Here is a 19,610-nt window from a genome sequence, read left to right as displayed (position 1 = left end):
TTCTAGGCAGGGGCTGAGTCTCTTCTTCTGGCTTGGGAATGACCCTTACAGAGTCAGCATGAGCTTGGGACCATTGTCAGGCAGGAGTGAAGCAGCGTTGGGAGGAGTCTAAGAATCAGCACTGTCATCTCTCTGATCTTGGAACAGAGCTGAGGATCAGGGGAGGGTTCTAAGCAGAATCTGCCAGATAGATCCCTGCTGGGAGAGACCTCTGGGGAGGATTCCCGAGCCCTGAATCCTCTTTGCCTGTACCACCAATGTCCCATGGCACTTGCTTCCTGGACTTATATACAGCTGGCTCAATTCTGCCACTGTCACCCTCTTTCACCCCACAGAGCTAGAATGGGGGTACAGCAGGTCTCTGAACTTCAGGCCACAGCTCCCCAACACCTTCTCCTAAGTACTTTTTCTTTTTCAGCCTCCTACATAGGCAGAAGTGAAACGCAGGATGGTGAGGCCCTGGAAGGAAGAGAACACTGCCTTCTAGCTCCCAGCAACAAGGGTCCTACAAAGGGGGAATGAAGGTGTTCAAAGGAAGTAATGGCAATATCCTGGGGATAGGTAAGCTCCCACCTGTCTGGATGTATCTCTTTCCTGAATTGGTCTCTCCTCTCTTCACCCCTATCAGGAAACCTCATTTCAACTATTAGAAATGCAACTTCTCCCAGGTGAGGGGTGCTGGGGATTGAACCCAGGGCCTCAGGAATGCTAGACAAGGGCTCTACTTCTTAGCTACATGCTCAACCTCTCTCAGGTGATCTTGTTTCTGAGCTTCCAGACCCTTCAGTTCCACTCACCTGGTCTCTCTTATGAACCCCAAGACTCAAAAGATCTGGGGGAGGGGAGAGGATTGGGGATAGAGGAAGCTGCAGAAAGCTCCTGAAAATTTTTCTTCAACTTCTATGCTCTACCTCAGTTTCTCAACCTGTTTCCCCCCTCATCCAACCCATGCTATAGTGAGACTGAGTGAGCAGCCTGCACACCAACAAGGAGTTGAAGACGTGAATCACAAGAAGCTCCAACCTTCCACAACCTACCCTCACCCACCCCCAGTGTCCATTCAGTCCTCCATAATTCTGAGCACTTTCACAGGGATCTACCTGCCCTACAGCAGTGCCCACTGTTTACCTGCTGGCCTGAGGTCCGCACTACCTCTGAACCAGGGACCAAGACTCAGAAAGCAGACTACTGTCGGGTGCCTCCAGTTTGAATGCAGTCCAGTTCAGGGCTATGTCTGCGTCCCTCACCAAGTTGCTGCACCCCCAGGATGGCGAGGCTCTGGCCAAACCCATATCACCCATGCAGCAGTGATGAGAGCTCTGGGCCTGGCTTCAATCAGTCGGATCCTCTCTGATCCTCTCGCCTGAAGGCCAGGGAGCATGCTGCAGATGCTGCAGTCTAGGCTCAGGTGCCTCCCCACTCCTCCAGCCCTGCGCCAGCACCGCCGCTTCCTTCAGGGCAGTGTGGGGCGCTCGGCCAGGCTGGCGGGCACAAAGGCTCAGGACAGGAGGAGGGAGGGGAGAACCACTGGCCCCTATGGATTTGGTCAGATAGGTAACCCTGAGGAAGTCCTCCAAAACCTGCAGGTCTCCTGACGCCTAGTTCTGTGGCACAGGGGAAGGAGGTGATGCTCAGAGGTGAAGGGAAGCAGCGCGATGGGGGTGGCGGTGGGGTGCTGGAAGTGAGGAGTCATTGCCTGGATCTGCAAGGTGTCTTTGAGCTTTGAAGATTCCAGAACTGCATTGTCCAGTTGGGTAGTCGCTAGCTGCATTTTATTTAAATTTAAATCTAAACTCATTAAAACTTTACTTAGCACTCAAATGATATTTAAAGTGTCCAGTAGCCACAAGAAACTAGGAAAAAGTGTATTGGGCAAAGCAGATATAGAACATTCCCATGGTTGCAGAAAGTTGTTCCATGTCCTCCTCCTACTAGGGCTTGATTAAGGGGCCTTCTACTAGAGTTACATCCCTGATCCTTTTTATTTCGAAAGGAGGTCTTTTATGAAGGGGATATATATGTGTGTGTGTGTGTGTGTGTGTGTGTGTGTATATATATATATGTGTATATATATATATATATATATATATATATATATACACATACCCCTATGGATGATGGGTGTGAGTCTCAACTTGGGAACCAAATTCTGGGACCCAGTGTCTGCATCAGAGAAAAATTGTAATATAAATTTCCACTGTAGATTTATTTATTTAGGTACTGGAGATTGGACCTAGGGGTGCTTTACCACTGAGATACATTCCCCAGTCCTTTTTAATTTTTTTTTTTTTTAATTTTGAGACAGGGTCTCACTAAGTTGCTTAGGGCCTTGTTAAATGGCTGGGGTGGCCTCCAGCTTGCCATTTTCCTTCCAAGCCCCTGGGATTATAGGCATGCACCACTATGCCTGGCAATTGTATAATTCTTTGTAAGGTTATATTTTGTATGTGAAAAGTACTAGGAAAATAAAGGGCACAAAGGTTCTGTGAGTATTTCTCTTCATAGGAGGGACATAAGTCTTACTGAAATAGGGCTCTGGGGTTGGGGTAATATGGAAGGAAAAGGCAAGGATGAAGAAATGGTAAGCAAACTATCCCTGAAACACCAAATAATAAAAATAATAGGCCCTGAACCCCTGCATGTGGACTGTGAAAAAGGGGCCTGGCTTGAGGCTCTCCAGTCCCCCTTTATGGCTAGACATTATCAGTCTGAACTAAGGAAAACATCCCACAGATTTGCTTCTTCCCAGCCTGCTACCTTTCTCCTCTCACCTTCTGCCACCTTGATATAGGGGCAATGACCATGTTACCAGGTCTGGGGCAGTCTGAAGATGGAGGAGGTGTGATGATGTCAGGAATGGGTGGGTAGCTCAGTGAGATGAAATTCTTATGGTCTGGGCAGGCTGGGGTGCTGTTCAACAGCCCACAGATGCTGCCAACTTCCCTGGGGATCATCTGGTACAGAAGCAAGGGGTCTCCAGGCCCTAACTCTTTGGCCTATTTTGCAGCCACTCCATAGATGCTGGAAAGAGCAGGGAATAAGGAGCTGTGTGACAGTGAGAAGTGATAAGTAAACTATCCCAGAAACACTGAATAATAAAAATAGCCAGGAGTCATATTTTTCTTCAGTCTTTGAGCTGGCAGTGATGTTATGTCATTTATCAGAGAGCTGGTTCCCGTTTTTCTAAAACAGGAGAGGAACACCCATAACAAGCAGCAGCGTGTTCTTTATCCCAGTCTTTGCTGCTCTGTGGGGTCTGATGTTTTTTTCCCTCTTGTGACTTCATTTGCTCTGGCTTTCTGCCAAAATCTCGGGCATAATTACAGAAAATCCATACACCTGAGTGACTTTTGTAGGTCAGGAAAGCCAACCCTTCTGGGAGCACAGTTTAGCCTGGGGTACAGAGTATGCTATTGTCAGGAAGCACTCAATGGACAGAGCCTAGAGGTAGGGTCCCTATAATGAACTTGATTCTAGTGGCCCATGATGGCTAGCCCAAATTGCATTAGGGCACAGAGACCTTGACCTCATTTGAACTGTGTGTTGTGTGGGCGTACCTGGGACCTAAAATGATCTATTCCCTGATACCAGGTTTAGGAATAGAGCTCTTCCCAGGTCAGGTCAGTACCACACTCCCCCAGGAGGCAGAAAGCAGAAAGAATAAGCATCCCACCTGGTACTTGGTCTAGTTTCAGTCCTGGAGCAAGTGGGCTTTTAATCCACCCAGGCAGGAGTTTAACCTGGCCTCTGTATCCCCCTGGTGAAAGAGAACTTGCCCAGCATTCCAGGATTCCCCAGCCTCTGAGCAAAGAGAGAAAGGCAGAGGAGGAACCTCATCCCTCTAACTGCTGTCATCTTCTTCCTAACTCTCCCTCCCTGATTTAGAGAAATCAACTTGATTCTCAAGTCAGAACCAGGTTTTGGTATCAGGAGACTGATGTGGTTATGAATCTCTCAATGGCCATATGATCTCTTCTGACACATCATATTAAATGACAGGTACTTCCAGTCCCGTCTCATTTGTAAAATGGGAGTGACAAATTGGTGTATAGAGTGTGCTTTGTAAAAGGCCACTTCCCAGTAGGTCTTCTATAAATGGTATTTATTTGTTTATTATATTACGTTGTTATTCTTATTAACTGATGAGAAGTCTAAATCTGAGTGTACGGGGAAGGTTCTGAGAAAGTAAGTGGGGTAGGAGTGGCAACCGCTCTCCCACACGTGGAAGTGGCCTTCAGAGATAACAGTAGCGTAAAAAGTCCAGGAATTTACCCCGCCTCTCTGATCCAAGGTGATCAGCTGTGACCTGCATGGTTACCATTGCCTCCACTCTGCACCAGCTGGCTGCTCTCGCTCTCACTCCAGTATCTCCAGAGGTGTTGTCACACCAGCTGTTTCACACCCAGCGGCCTCGAAGCGTCTGTTTCGCTCTGAGGTCATCAGCTTCGTTGCCCTGAAGGCAGCCTGACCACCCTGAACCAGGAGCGGGGAGACCACCTCCACCACCCTCGTCACAATAAGGAAGGTCTAATTGATGTCTCTCCTACAGCACGACTGAAGTAAAATTTCTTTCTCTCAGACCTTTCCCACAACAAACCTTCTCCCTCTGAGAAACTGCTGCAGGACGAAGCCAGAATGAGGTGGAGAAGAGATCGGGAGCCAGTGGGGCGATTTCCTGGGTGGGCTACAGCTAGGGGAAGTTCTACCTGGCACAGCCCCAACCCGGCAGGGAGCCAATGGCCTCAAAGGACCAACAGGGGTAAGCACCGCCCACGCCGAGCCCTAGGGGCAGGGCCTAGGCCGTGGCCAAGAAGCACATTGCTAAACCTGGTGCGCTGGGCAGTGGCGCACCTGGTGAGCTCTAGGGGTGCTTCACCTCCGCGCACCAAATCCCCAGACCTGCCCAGCATGACCTCGGCGCCCCCGGCCACCGCTCCAGAAATGCCCAAGAGCCCTCCATCCAGGCCAGGGAGCGAAAGCGGGGCGTCAGCAAAGACCGTAGAGGCTCCAGCGAGCTTCTCCTGACCGACCTATCTGCAGCTGAGTCCGGGGGGAAGGGGGGGGGCTGCTACGCACAGAGGACCACGCGGGCCGGGCTGTGCAAAGCCCTCCGGACAGGGGCCGCAGCCTTCCCTGGAGCACTGGCAACACCGAGTGAGCGCCCTCCCTCCCCACCCCCGCACCCAAATCTGGATGGGACTACCACTTCTCCCCAACTCTGCATCCCCGCACCAGGGATGCGCCCCCCCCCGCCCCCGTGCTGCGCTTGGAGCCATGAACCCCCCTTTCCCGGGACCTTTGCTATCCTCTGGGCTTCGGGCACCACCCACTCCAGGCCCTCTCTTCAATTGGGTGCAGCCTGAGTCAACTTCCTCAGGACTTTGTAACTCGTTGATCACCCTCATTCTCTCCCCTCAAAACCCCGTTGTCTCCCAGAGCTGGGGGGTGGGGGATGGGGGCCCCTGCCAAAGATGAGTTCGCCAGTTCCTAATGGCGGCTTGGCAGTTTAAAGGCTAAGGGACTGCCGGGTGGAGGCGGTTGTTCAAAAAGGAGCGGAGTTCCTTCTAACCAGGGGATAGTGGTTGGAAAGACTATCAGCAGCTTCCCAGCCCTAGAGCTCCAGTTCCCTGTCCCTCTTACCGTTCCCCTCACCCTCCACACCCAGAAATAGCCTGACACCAGAAGGCCACCGGCTCCCAGGGTGGGGGAGGGGACAGCCCACTGCAGTGGGAGGGTACCCTTTGGACTGCATTCTCCAGGTGGACCTATTGGTGCAGCAGATCAAGGAAATAGACCCCTTGATCAGGACGGCGGGCATGCTCCTATGCTACATGGTTTTTTTAATGTATCTACCAGAAAACCTAACCCTGAGGGAGTTGGGGATACTGAGATTGCTGAGAAAGGTGGCTGGTGGTCTCATGGCCCCAACATCACCTCTTTTAACTTCCTACAAGGGAGAAGTTTGTGGTTAAGTGGCTCCTTCCCAGTCCAGGTGGGCCTATACTCTTACTCTACTTTCAATTCCTCTTTCTGGATCTGGGCTGAAGCACTTCCTCACTGCCAAACAGGCAGAAACTTTTGCTGGGTAGTTTTAGGGTGAGGGTGAGTGGGCCCATCAGTTTTGGATTGCTGGGGACAAAGTACTGGGAGAACTGATTGAGGTTGGAGGTGGAATGAAGGGTCTTGGTGAACAGAGAAGTAAAGCTTCTTACCCTCATCTTGGCTACTCCAGCAGAACCCCTGAGGGAGCCGCTTTTGCCACTTAAGGGGGGATCTGAGGCAGGCAGGTGCTACTGTCTACCTTTCTATGAAGTAGGGCCTGCCACCAAGACAGTATTCCTCATCAGTTCTACCTGCTCCTTTTCTCTCTGGCCTGAATCTCAGGTGGCTGTGACCTTTCTCAGCTTGGCCAGCCGACAGGGGAGGATGTGTATATGTCTAATGTAGGGGTTATTCCAGGACCTCATCTGGTGTCCAACCTGATGTGGTCACTCTGGCCTGGCAGGGTCATCAATGCTGGAAAGAACCTGCACAATGAGGACCAGGCTTGCTGTGAAGTGGTGTATGTGGAAGGATGGAGGAGTGTTACAGGGGCCCCTAGGGAGCCTAGCTAAAGCCCAGTAAGACCTCACCCCTTCTCTTAGCCTCCAGAGACACAGACACTCATCCTAAGGGATATCAGGCATCTGGTTTTATTTCTGAGACTGCCTCCTAACTCACTAGCTTTCTGTGTTTGCCACAGAACCCTTATGTGGCATTGAATCATTAAGTCCTGCCATGTCAGATGATTGTTTACTTTTCTACTTCAAATGTAGATGTTTGTGTATTAGGGATAATTTAATTAATTACTGATGCTGATTTTTGCATCTTTTATCCTCAGAATTTGGCTTTTTTGAGGCTCTCCTTTCTTTTGACACATAGTGTGCCCTGGGTGAATAAGTGAATAAATCTAATTAGCCTGTAATGCCAACCTCTCTGATATTTATTGGATGCCTACAGTCTTTTTCTTTTCCCTATACTATACTATACTATACACACACACACACACACACACACACACTCACACACACACACACACACACACACACACACAGATTTACTCACCTTCAACTTTTCCCCCCACCAGGGACTCTGCTTCTATTATTGGGGCCTGTTTGATGGACATGCCTGTGGTGGAGCTGCGAAATGGCCTCATAGCTCCTGCATCGCCACATCCGGGAGCAACTAAAGGACCTAATAGAAATACTTCAAGACCCCTCACCACCTCCCCTCTGCCTCCCATGCACCTCAGGGACCCCAGGTTGCTCTGATTCTACTCACTTGATTGGTCCTCAGTCTTGCCGGTCTTCACAGAAGGAAGTGACTCATGAAAGCCTGGTGGTAGGGGCCATTGAGAATGCCTTCCAGCTCATGGTGAGTGGGAGGCCTGGGCCAAAGGCTGGCTAGGCAGACACTCTGGCCAACTGTGTGACAGTCAGGTGGCCTTAGGGACTGACCCTGAGAACCTACAACATCATTGAGAGCCAGAGCAGAGTTTGGTTCTGAGGGGAGGCAAAAGGGATAGTGTTTCACTATTTTTCAGTTGTGGTCTGGCTGTGCCAGATGATTTCTGCAGATGGGAGTGTGGAGGGTGGCCCAGTGTCTGCAAACTCTTCTTTTACTCTCCTCCCTCTTAACCCTTACTCACTTGGCAGGATGAGCAGATGGCTTGGGAGCGGGAGTGTCATGGCCACCAAGTAGAGGGGGGCTGCTATGCACTGGTTGTGGTGTACCTGCTAGGCAAGGTATATGTGGCCACTGCAGGTGACACCAGGTATGGAGGATAAGGGCTTTAAAAGTGGCTACAAGGGACCATACTCTCTAGGATGGGGGGATAGAAGAGTGAGGTGGTGGGGTTCAAAGTCAAATATTGGACTTGGCATGGTGGCACATGCCTGTAATCCCAGAAACTCAGGAGGCTGAGGTAGGAGGATCACAAGCTCAAAATCAACCTCAGTACTTTAGTGAGACCCTATATTAAACTGGGTCTAAATAAAATCAAAAGGGCTGGGGATGTAGCTCAGTGCTAAAGCTGCCCTGGGTTCAATCCCCAGTACTTTAAAAAAATAAAATATAATATTTAAAGAAACCCCAAAGATTGAAGGAGCTTGGAGGACCATAGATATAAAGAAAGGCCTGATATATCCACAAGGAGAGGAAAGATGGAGTCCTGGATAAGGGGTCCTAAGTGGAAGGCCTTTTCCCTCTGGAATTATCCATGAAGGGGGCTGAGGAGAGCCAGGTCTTTTCTGTCTCTGGGCAGGGCCATCATTGTCTGGAATGGTAAAATCATTCCAATGTTCCGGGAGTTTACCCCGGAGACTGAGCACCAGCGTCTTCAGCTGCTTGTAAGTTGGAACCAAACTTCCTACCCCCATTGTTTACTGGTTCTTGTGCCTCTCTGCACTCTTGTCCCTGAGAATACCCCCCCCAACCCTACTCTCTCTCTCTCTCTCTCTCACACACACCACCACCACCACCACCACCACCACCAGCAAACACAGAACACTCCCTACTGGGAGCTTCTTGGGAAGGCGGCTGTGTGGGCTGTTGAGTGCAGGGCTGAGCCCAGGGGATAATGCTACAGGAAGGAGCCTGAGCTGGCTTGGAGCACCCACTGTGGCCCCAGCTGAGGAAGGAAGTAAAATCATAGGTGGGGGAGGGAACAGAAAAGGCCCCTGGGCTCTGGAACTGGACTGCCTGGATACTGAATCCTGGTTTGTTGTTCTCTGCTAATTATGTGACCTTTGGCAATTCCTTAACCTCTGTGTGCAGTTATAGTTCCTAACCCATGGGTTGTTTTGAAGAGTAACTGAGTTAATATGTGTATCAGAATAGTGTGTAGCATGTGGAACTATACTTAAAGGTCTGCTATAATAAATAACATCTAGCCAATACAGTGTGGTGCACCTGTGATTCCTGCAACTCGGGAGCCCGAGGCAGGAAGAGCATAAGTTCAAAGATAGCCTCAAAAAATTAGCAAGACCCTGTCTCAGAATAAAAATTAAAAAGGGGTGGGGATGTAGCTCAGTGGTAAAGCACCCCTCAGTTTAATCCCCATTACTGCAAAAGAAGAGAAAAATAACATAATCTATATATTGTACCAGGGTATGCTGTGAGTGCAACACCCTCTGGCCCTTTGCTCTGTTTGGCCATTCTCAACCCCAGGGCTTCCTGAAACCAGAGCTACTGGGTGGTGAATTCACCCACCTTGAGTTCCCCTGCAGAGCTCAGCCCAAGGATCCCGGGCAGAGGATGCTGTACTGGGACCAGAACATGACTGGCTGGTAACACTTCCCTCAGAGCTGGGTTGTTCCCATGGCAACCCAACCAGTCCCTCACCAGTAGCAAGATGGAAGCTGAAGGCTGGCCCAAACTGGGAGTTGGGGAATGGGGCCCTTCTAAGGGTTTGTGTGCTTGTGTGCAGCTCCTAGAAGAGAGGGGGCTTTGATGCCTAGGTGATACATCTACTCCCCCCCTCCCCATGGCTACAAAAAGATCGAGCTGGAGGACCTCAGGTTTCCTCTGGTCTGTGGGGAGGGCAAAAAGGTAAACTCCACAGTAGAGGTGGGAGAGGGCAGGAGGACCCACCACAATTTGTCTAGGGAGGTGGAGGTTCTACCTGAGGGTAGGTGTGGGAGGGCTGTGTGGTTTCAGAGAGCCTGGCAGAGGACTAAATAGAAGTCCCCCTCAATGTTTCCCTCAGGCCCGAGTGATGGCCACTATTGGGGTAACCCGGGGATTGGGAGACTACAACCTTAATGTCTGCAGATCCACCCTGCCCATCAAGCCTTTCCTCTCCTTCTTCCCTGAGGTGAGCTGTATGGGGGCCTCCTTAACTATACCTTCCCTCCTCTGTGGGTCTCAAGCTGGCTTTCATTCAGGGTCCTATTATCCCCAAGCTCCCTGTCCAGCAAACCCCACACCTCAATCCTCCCTATACTCTTTCACCACCAGTTTCGAGTATATAACCTGACACAGTATGAGCACTGCCCAGACGATGTGCTAGTCCTAGGAACAGATGGCCTATGGGATGTCACCAATGATTGTGAGGTAGCTGCCACTGTGGACAGGGTGCTGTTGGTCTATGAACCCAATGACCCCAGTAGGTAGGGGTTCCATGGCATGATGGTAAGGGGATGGCACTGGCAAAGGAAAGGGCAAAGGGAAGCAATGCTTGGTGACCTCATGTGGGCCTCTGTGTCTATTTTTTTATATACATGAATGTGCACATGTGCTCCTGGCAGGTATACAGCTCTGGCCCAAGCTCTGGTCCTGGGGGCCCAGGGCACCCCCTGGGATTGTGGCTGGCATCTCTCTAACAACAAGCTGGGTTCTGGGAATGACATCTCGGTCTTTGTCATCCCTCTGGGAGGGCCAGGCAGTTACTCCTGAGGGGCTCAGTCCATCACTCCCACCACCATCTAGCCTCTCCATGCTTACCCTCTCTCAGCCCAAATTCTGCAGTTGCCTCCCTTTAGTGGCAGTTTAACCAAAAAAGGGATATCTACTAGACCCAGAATTACAGCTCTTGGCAAATAAACCTGGTGGATAAAGGTGTGTGTCTTTATTTGCTTTGATTAGAAACTAAAAGTTAAGGAAAAGTTATGTGCCATGGTGGAAAGGACATCAGAACAGCCCAAAAAATGAATTTTTTTCCAGGTTCTTCTTTCTGCCCTCTCCTCTCCTCAATCCACTCACTTGCCCTGAGTGTTCTCAGACACTTCTGTAGCTTCATCCATCTGCTGATGTTTCTTCCATGTTGGGGTCTCTTCCCAAATCTTTCCTGAGCTTTAGATTCAAACATACCAGTCATCTCCCAAACATTTCCATGAAAGCCCACTGGCACTTCACCTCAACACATCTCAATCCACTATTTTCCCCATAGCATGTTTCTTCTCTTACTTCATCTTCTCAAAGGGCATCAGCTTGGCTGCTCAAATTAGAAATCTTGGAGTTGGCAACCCTTTAATTTCCTCTTCATCATGCTAATCAATAACTAATACCATCATGTGCTATATGATGACAATGAACTGCATTTATGATGGTATACAACATATAGCCTTGGTGTGTAGTAGGCTATGCCTTCTCAGTTTGTGTAAGTACACTCTATGATGTTTACACAACAATAAAATTGCCTAATGATGCATTTCTTATATCCCCATAATTAAATGATGCATAACTGTATTGTTGAATATATACATTTATGTATCTGTGTGTGTGTGTGTGTGTGTGTGTGTGTGTACCTTTTCCCACATATCTTCACTCCCACTGTCACCTCCTTAGTTTTTCATTATATTAGTTTCCTAACTCTAGCAGCTCCTTGCTGCACCTGAGTAAAATTCACAGTCAACTCCTGGGCATGGCATATAAGGACCTTCATGGTCTATCTCCTGTTTCCTTCTCCAGCCTCATCTTCCGTCACCTTCACTGTCTTCTGGGGAGTTCTCATGACTCTGTAGGCCTGCAGTAGCTTCAACTTGTTATTTAAAATATACACATCAACCTAATTTGAATACTTCATTTGTTCTTCAGGGCTGGGCATCCCACAGCTAATGCATTCTCTCCACCCCCCAACAGCAAATGCCTCCTGTATGGCCACCTGCAAGAGTTGTCCATAGGGAGTGGCAATTAAGAGCAAGGTCTCTAGAGTCCATTGGTTTGAATTCTAGGACCAGACACAACATCAACTCTGCAATCTCTCTGAGCCCTCATTTGTTTTATCAGTAAAATGGAGATAACACTACTAGGCCATCAGGTTATTATGAGGACTGAAATACTTAACGTACATAGAGTCAGGTTCCATAAGAGTCAGATATCTTGAGATTGTCTATATTCCTCATTTAGACTGTAAATTATTTGAAGGCATAAATCAATCTTCAGCACATAGCTCTCACTTCATACTGAGTGAACTATTGAGTGGATTAAGAGGCCTGGGGACCAAACTGGTCTTGAACTCAGTTTGCTCATTTACCAAATGTGTTGCCTATACTTCAGATCTTTAAAGTCTGTAAGACTTCTAACATGCATCCATTCGGCAAATATTTCTTGAAAACCGATCATTTGCCACACACTGTGCTAGATGAGGGGAGGGGAAGACAGGAGGAGGAGCACGGTAGCCATCAGAAGACAGCACCAGCATTGTAGTCACACAGGCCTGACTGTATAAATTCTTGCTATCAGAAATCTCAAACATTTGCTAAGCTGCATCTTCAAACCTCAGTTTCCTTACAGGCAAAAGGTTATGGGTATACTTCCTCTGAAAGGATTGTGACAAGTATTTAAAAGGTTGAGTTATGTAGTTCCTAGAATACACAAGTTAATAAAATGTTGATAGATTTTCTCCTTCTTTGCCCACCTCCTCAGTCATTTTTACAAGGAAGATCTACATGTAGGTAAATACGGTATGTAACAAATCATAAGAGGCTAAGTGTCACTAATGGCACAATAATACAATAGGAGTGGGAACTGTATTCTCGGTTGGGGATCCAGAAGCACTTCCAAGAGTACCCTTGGAGAAGTAGGTAGGAATTGGAATCAGGGAAATTCCAGGCAGTGGAAGGAAGGGAATATGAGGCAGAACAGTGATCTTGGTCTGCAGGTCCCAGAAGGTCCTGGAGGACCTTCAGACTAGGAATGAAGTCAGGCTATGCTTGCTCCGCAAGGATTCTAGTGGCAGAGAGTGGTCTTCTGCACACACCACATCCCACTCCATCTCCCGCGTGGGCTACCGGGTTTCCCTGTCCTGCCTCCCGCGACCGCCCAGGTGGGGCAGGAGCAGGTGCTGTTTGGCCGCGGGAGGGCAGCAGCTGCCCTCCCTGAGGCCACCCCAAGCGCCTCTCAACTTTCCCGACGCCCATCTGCCCCTAGGGGCTGGAAGGCGGGGCAGAGGCTGAGTCCTCCGGGGTCCCACCCACTCCGGTCACCGCCCACTCCTCTGCAGTCCTGGCAGCTCACTGCGACTCTCCTTCCAACCTCTCCCCCAGCCCGGGACAGGCGCCCCCAATCCTCCAGCCGCAGCCAAGGCGACCTGTGGCCACCTGGGGCTGGGGCCGGTGATGGGCCAAGGGCCGCCACCGGGCCGACCCTCCCCCTGCTGGCCCGCCCTCCCCGCCCTGGCGCTGAAGGAGGGCGGGGCGGGCCCCGGCCCCTAGGGTCAGTCTCAGACTCCAGCAGCGGCCCGCGCACCTGGAGGCGATAGAGCGGAAGGTACTGGGGTCAGGGCAGGGGGAGAAGGGTGTCCCAGTTCCCGGGAGAACACTTTCCTCCTCTCCACTCGCAGGGAGCTCAGGCGGGGTAGGCGAGGGGGCTTTGGCCGGAGTGCGGACCGCGTTCCCTCCCCTTGGAAGGGCTGCGCTGGGGTCAGGCCTGCTGGGCTCCTCCCTGGACTGCAGCGAGGGGCCCCGGGAGCGGCCTGGCAGGGGCTCTCTTTTGCTGAGGTCCAGAACAGAGCCCTTTCCCTTCCCTCCGGGCTTCCTTGAGTCTCCTCCGCGGAATAAGGGGGCGGCCTTGATCTCCCTCCCTGGCTAGCCCAGAGGCCCTGGCTAGTCCAGGCTGGATGGCCCAGCGCGGACCTGGCCTGGGCTGCTGGGCATGGGCTGGGAGTTCTCCCAGGCCCGGATGGTGGAATGGCTCTAATAAGGGCACAGTGTGACCCTTGGGGGCTGCCACTGCTCGGTGGAGGTTGGACGACGCTGCCATCGACAGTCCTTGGAGATTGCCTGGGGTAGGGGATACCCGGAAGGATCCAGCCCGTGTGTGTTAGTGTGTTTGTTCATGTGAGTGTGTGAAGAAATCTACCCTCCACACTCCCCAGCTAGGCTAAAGATTTATTTTAGGGGTGTCGGCTGGGGAGTCCGGGGCACAGAGTTCTCTCAGTTCTGGCTTTAAAGTTGAGAAAGAGATGTCACTGAAGAGTGAGTCTTTCCCAAACTTCAGGGGGAGTGAGCCTGGTAGGAGGCCCACTGGATCTTCAGGAAAATCAAGAGAATGAGCTACATATCCACATGTCTTGTCTCAGGGGAGGAGCCAGAAGTTCCAGGCTCCTCCATTCCAGCTCCACTTCAGTCTCTGCGTGGGGTTTAGTTGCACCTTTTAGGGTCAGTGGGGCAGTTCCTCTTTGGCAGTCTCTCACAGGGAACTGTTGTTCATGCCCTCTTGCCTTGGGCCTTGTGTCCTGGCCTGGCCCGGACTGCTTGCTCTTCTGACCCAACCACAGCCTGGAGGGAAAGTCTTCTGAGCTGTGGGTTCCTGGTCACTTAATTCTTGTCCTTGTCCTGAAGTTCTGGCCTCTGCCTCCCACCATCTGGTGCCAGTTGCCTTGCTGGGGGATGGCAGTGGTGCACTCTTGCCTAAGTGACTGGTAGATCACTAGTGATTGCTCTGTATCTGCACTGCCTGGGTAGGAGTTAACCCAGTCCGTGTTTACACAGCTGAATGAGTTGAACTAATGGGAGTAGGTGGGGGAGTTGGAAGAAATCCTAGAGTCAGTCACCTAGGTAGACAGGGATGTGCTGGCAGGGCACATCTTCCCTGTCATTTGCGGAATCAGGAAGAGCCCCTTTGTGATCTGGAGAGTGGCTCCTATAAATTCTCAGTGACTCATATCCTCTTCCCCCACATCCCAGTTTTCTGAATGTGTAAGTGGAGGAGAGGGAGGGGCCACCTAGCATCCCACTGTAGAAGAGAAACAGCCTGGGGCTGGAGTATCCTGCTTCCCAAAAAGCAGACCCAGGCTATATAGTGTGAAGTGGTGGGATGCAGGAACTAGAAGAGCTCAGCCCAGCATGACAGGATGTGGGACTGAGGAAAACCTAGGTTTGAGGCAGAGATCAGGTTACTTACCATACTCTGTGCTCCCTGCCTAGTTGGTGCAGGCACTGGTCCTCATTTGTCATTTCTTTTGTGGCTCCTCCCAGCCCAGGCTCTAGCTCCCTCGCTCTTCCCAACAGCCTAGATTTTATTTCAGCTCCAGAGCCCACCCTCTCTTTCTCCCTGACTGCAGCGCTGGGGAATCTAGCTGGGTGGAGTTTGGCTTCCCTCCCTGGGGAAGGAGGAAGTGAGGGGAGCTGTGAAGGTGTGATGAACTGCAGGTGTGATTAACTGCTTGTTCATGTGTGTTGGTGACTAGGGACAAATGCTAACACTGGGAAGCTGACTCCTTGCCCTGAGTCACAGGGAGGGGTGGGCAGGGCATAAAAGTGAGCTGGATAGAGGGAGGAAGGGGCTGTTCCAGAGTGGGTAAAGGTGATTCCCTAGTGGATTATTCTGTCTCTATGCTGTGGTGGATGAGTGACTCCCTATAGTGTAGTCATTGTTCCCTACTGAGGGCGGAGTAACCTAGTGTTGCCACCAGGCCCAGGAGGAAGTGGGGAGGAAGGCAGGCTGCCTGAATGTGAGTTGTGGGCACTGCCTCGACTGAACCTCCTTTGTGTGACTCCAGGCTTTGGGGACCGACCGGGTGGGATGGGTCAGAGAAGCTGCTGGCTGCTGCCTCTGTCTTTTGTCTGGGCTTTCCTCCTCCTGCTCTTCTTTACACATCTGAGGTGACATGTAGAAAGGCAGAGACTCTGAAGGCATACATCCCTGCTTTGAGTGCTGTCCTTGACACTCTGATTATCTAACCCTTAGTGTTTTTCCTTGTTGGTCAAAATGGGAAGTGCACCATTCACCTAAAAAGCCACTGGAACCTGAGGGAAATAATTTTTGTCAAAATACCCAACAAAGAGAGGGCACCTGGGGGCTTTATAAATATTCCTTCTCTTACCTATCAGTCACCCAGTAAGTGGTTCTGCTAGTATCTGGTTTTGTACAGGGACTCCTTGTTTGTGACTAGGCAGGCATGTCTCAAGCTGAGGGACAATCTGTTCTAGATTACACCTTAGCAATTATTAAACCTTAAATGTATCAAAATCTTGTTACAAATGAAGTCTGTCTCATGACTCCAATATGCAAAGCAGATAAAAGCTGGCTCTTTTGGAGGCATCCCTGAACACCTTGCTGAATGTTTCCCCTCAGTTGAGTGGACAACATTGAAAGTCATGTTTTCTGGTTCCCAAGTGGGTTCTTCCACCTCCCACTGCTATATTTTAACCCATTGGAGAAGACCTGTCCCTGCCCCAGAAATTAGGAATCTTAAACTCTATTTCCTACAGAATTGGTGCTTGGCAAGAATGTGCCGAAACAACCCCCTTTTCTGTTTTCTCTTTCTTTGCCCAGGTTTGTGAAGAGGTTTTGGAGGCCACAGAGCAGTTTCTGGACTACTATTTTTTTTTGTTTGTTTGTTTTTTCTCCCAAATCCCTAATGCCTCTTGTTTGCCCATCCCAGCCATGGCTGCAATAAAAAAGAAGCTGGTGGCTGTGGGGGATGGAGCCTGTGGAAAGACCTGCCTCCTCATCGTCTTCAGCACAGATCAGTTTCCAGAGGTCTACTTCCCTACTGTCTTTGAGAACTATATTGCAGACATTGAGGTGGATGGCAAGCAGGTAAGGCCAAGAGCCCTTTTCCATCCTGCCTTAGAACCCTGTTCCTGGTCATGTAGTATGTCCTTCCTTACCACCCACTCACATCTTTTTTTTATTTTCCTGTGGGAACAAGTAAAATTTGAGAAATGAAACTGCTCTTTTAGAAAACCTGGATATAGTCACATGTGGTGTTACATGCCCATCATGCCAGCTACTCAGGAGGCTGAAGCAGGAAGATTGATCACAAGTTTGAGGTCAGTGTAGGCAACTTATCCAGACCCTATCTAAAATAAAAAGGGCTGGAGTGTGGCTTATTGGTAGAATACTTGCCTAGCATGTGTGAGGCTCTGAGTTAATACCCAGTACCCAAAGAAAACCTGGATATATTTTTTGGTTCTACCACATACTCACTTTGTAATCAGGGCCAAATCCCTTTGCTTCAGGGTTTAAACTCCCCACCGCCACAAAATGGTGATGATGGCATGACTTACCCCAAAGGAGTGTGAGGATTAAAGTGGTATTCATGATAGCAATTCATTTGAGATCACAAAAGTCAAACACATTTTAGTGATTTTTGTGGGAGAGGGATTACTAGGGGTTGAACCCAGCAGCACTTTGCCACTGAACTACATCCCCAGCCCTTTTTACTTTTTTAAACAAATTGAGACAGCATCTTGTTAAGTTGCCCAGGATGACCTTGAACTTTTCGATTCTTCTGCCTCAGCCTCCCTCATTGCTGGTTTATAGGTATGCACGAGTACATCCAGTTTACATCTTAGATCATTTAAGAAAAACTCATCTGAGTTTGTTGTGACTGTGATTAATATGGTGCCTGGCACACAGAAGGACCAGTGGTTTGAGAGGATCTCTGTGTAGCATGTTGGGGCCCTTGGGGTCAGCTATGCATTGCCTGTTTGTCAGGTGGAGCTGGCTTTGTGGGACACAGCAGGGCAAGAAGACTATGACTGTCTGTGGCCCCTCTCCTATCCTGACACAGATGTCATCCTCATGTGCATCTCCATTTACAGCCCTGACAGCCTGGGTGAGGACTTTGAAGAGAGGAGGTGGAGACCCTTTGGAGTCAGCCATTTCTGAGGCTGTGGGGATGGAGTCACAAGGGCCACTCAGGCCCTGCTGGCTCTTTTGTTGTGGCATCTCCGGTGTTTGGAAGGGCTTGGGGGAGGATACGCTACAAGGGATGGAGTTTTGAGGTATGAAGGAGACCATCAGCCTCAGACTTCTATGGGAAGGAAGACCAGGGCTCACGTGCTAAAGCTGAGGTACCTGTTGGGACATGTCTGTGCAGAAAACGTTCATGAGAAGTGGACTCCGGAGGTGAAGCACTTCTGCCCCAACATGCCCATCATCTTAGTGGGAAATAAGAAGGACTTGAGGCAAGATGAGCATACCAGGAGAGAGCTGGCTAAGATGAAGAAGGTGGGTGGGGCTACGTGATGGGGAACTTTGGGGAGGAAGGTGCCCTCTGAGGGGTTTCAGGCTGGGGCAGAAAGGAGCTCTCTCTCCAGCCAACTGTCCTGTGTTAAGCAGTGATAGTGATATCTACCTCTTTCTTTCCCATGTGTGTGCCCTGCTAAGAACCAGAAGAAACCTCAGTATCAAATCAGATGATCAGAGAATGAAGTGACTTGTCCAAGGTCGCTTGGCATTTTCATTTATTCCAGTTTATTATTCTGTCTTTGGAATTGGGGTTACTAAGATGAATAAGGAAGTCCTTGTCCACAGGGAGACAGGTTATGTTTCACTTGGGGTATGCAGACTGCGCCATCAGGGTACCTGGGGAGGAAGGGCATCATCAATGTCTGAAGAAAGGCTTAGGGCATGAGGGAGCTGGCTTATTCAGGGTCTCACTTAGTGGCCCACTGACCAGAGGAAGAGTTTATTACAGGAAGCTGCCAGGGTATGGAATAGAGACTATCTTGAGAGGATAATTATATAAGGCAGGTATTAAACTGGGACAGCAGGCAGAGGATGGGTTCAAGGGATGATGGAGAAGGTAGGTCATTTAGGAGGTAGCTGACACACATTCAGGCAAATCATATGTGTACCATAGGGTCTGCGACTAGGTGGGAGAGGAGGGGCTAATCTGGGAACAACTTTGAATGTAAACATGAGGTTTAGATACCTGCCTGGGGCAGCCAGGGCCTGGATGCTTTGTGGGCTCAGGGCTGGAGGAGTTACTATACTTATGGGTGATGAGGTGAGAGGTGCACCTAGCCACCAGCTTCCTCTGCCTTATCTTCTGTCTTCTCAGGATCCTGTTCGATCTGAGGAAGGCTGGAATATGGCAAATCATATCAGTGCCTTTGGCTACCTTGAGTGCTCTGCCAAAGCCAAGGAGGGAGTGCTGGAGGTTTTCAAGATGGCCACTTGAGCTGGCCTCCAGGTCTGCAACAATAAGTGCCGGAGGGGCTAGATCATTCTCTAAGATCCCCACGGCTCCGGATGCCCCTTTCCTTCACAGGGGCTTAGGGATCACCCACCCACACTTGAGCTCCACCCTTAGGACTCCATGGTGAAGGCTCCTTTTTCCAGTTCCCTCTTGCCCAGGACTGCATCGTTTCCCTAGCCCCCAGAATGGTGGTGGGCCTGCCCTCCCTCCCTGTCCTCTGGGAGCTGGGTCTGTGCCCTGCCTTTCTTGAGCAGTCCCTCAACCTGCTGCCTTGGTCCAGGGGTAGGGCTCTTGCTCCCTTTGGCCTTCCCCAGAGGATGGTCACACACCAGCACTTTATATACTTCTGGCTCAGAGGAGCATTTCTAAGGTTGGTGGATTGGAGTTTCTCCTTTGGGCAGGGGCCTTGTCTCTGACTGCACTTGTTGGGGGGCATGAATAAAGGCCACAGGTTCCAACACATTTGTGGCAGCTTTCTGTTTCCTTTGTTTGGTTCCTATCTTGGCTGCAAGCCCAGCGTACAATCTCTCTCTTAATTTCCAAGTTGCTTGCCAGACTGGCCCCCTGTTGGCAAGGGCATGACTAGGGTGGAAGGGTGGAATCTTAGAGCAGAGATGAGATCATGCCTGGCTCGGTCTGTGAGACAAGTGAGGAGCATGGTCTCTAGCCTGGACTAAACTTAGAAAACGGTGGGTGG

General features: G+C 50.2%; 1 protein-coding gene and 1 pseudogene across 3 annotated transcripts; both read left to right on the top strand.

Annotated features, from left to right (window-relative positions):
• Positions 1 to 518: 518 nt before the first annotated feature.
• Positions 519 to 10,434, top strand: LOC143390227 (protein phosphatase 1J-like; annotated as a pseudogene).
• Positions 10,435 to 16,368: 5,934 nt separating this feature from the next.
• LOC143390239 (rho-related GTP-binding protein RhoC-like) lies at positions 16,369 to 18,895 on the top strand. 3 transcript variants are annotated; one of them, XM_076842744.1, is made up of 4 exons: positions 16,369 to 16,503; positions 17,464 to 17,545; positions 17,810 to 17,940; positions 18,776 to 18,895. In XM_076842744.1, the coding sequence occupies exons 1-4, from the start codon at positions 16,369 to 16,371 to the stop codon at positions 18,893 to 18,895; spliced, it is 468 nt and encodes a 155-aa protein (XP_076698859.1). The 3 variants fall into 3 exon arrangements, with proteins under 3 accessions (XP_076698859.1, XP_076698858.1, XP_076698860.1); XM_076842743.1 differs by having other exon boundaries at positions 16,369 to 16,524; positions 17,425 to 17,545; XM_076842745.1 differs by lacking the exons at positions 17,464 to 17,545; positions 17,810 to 17,940 and having other exon boundaries at positions 16,369 to 16,524.
• Positions 18,896 to 19,610: the final 715 nt, after the last annotated feature.

The sequence above is a fragment of the Callospermophilus lateralis genome, unplaced genomic scaffold (genome assembly GCF_048772815.1).
Source record: "Callospermophilus lateralis isolate mCalLat2 unplaced genomic scaffold, mCalLat2.hap1 Scaffold_52, whole genome shotgun sequence".
Classification (NCBI taxonomy): domain Eukaryota; kingdom Metazoa; phylum Chordata; class Mammalia; order Rodentia; family Sciuridae; genus Callospermophilus; species Callospermophilus lateralis.
Note: the sequence above shows the minus strand (reverse complement) of the source record. Positions and strands in the feature narration are given on the sequence as shown.

Coding starts and splice junctions, on each gene's coding strand:
- LOC143390239 (XM_076842743.1), top strand. CDS start 16,369: ATGGCTGCAATAAAAAAGAAGCTGGTGGCTGTGGGGGATGGAGCCTGT. Junction 17,546..17,809: donor TTACAGCCCTGACAGCCTGG/GTGAGGACTTTG, acceptor ATGTCTGTGCAG/AAAACGTTCATGAGAAGTGG. Junction 17,941..18,775: donor AGCTGGCTAAGATGAAGAAG/GTGGGTGGGGCT, acceptor CTGTCTTCTCAG/GATCCTGTTCGATCTGAGGA.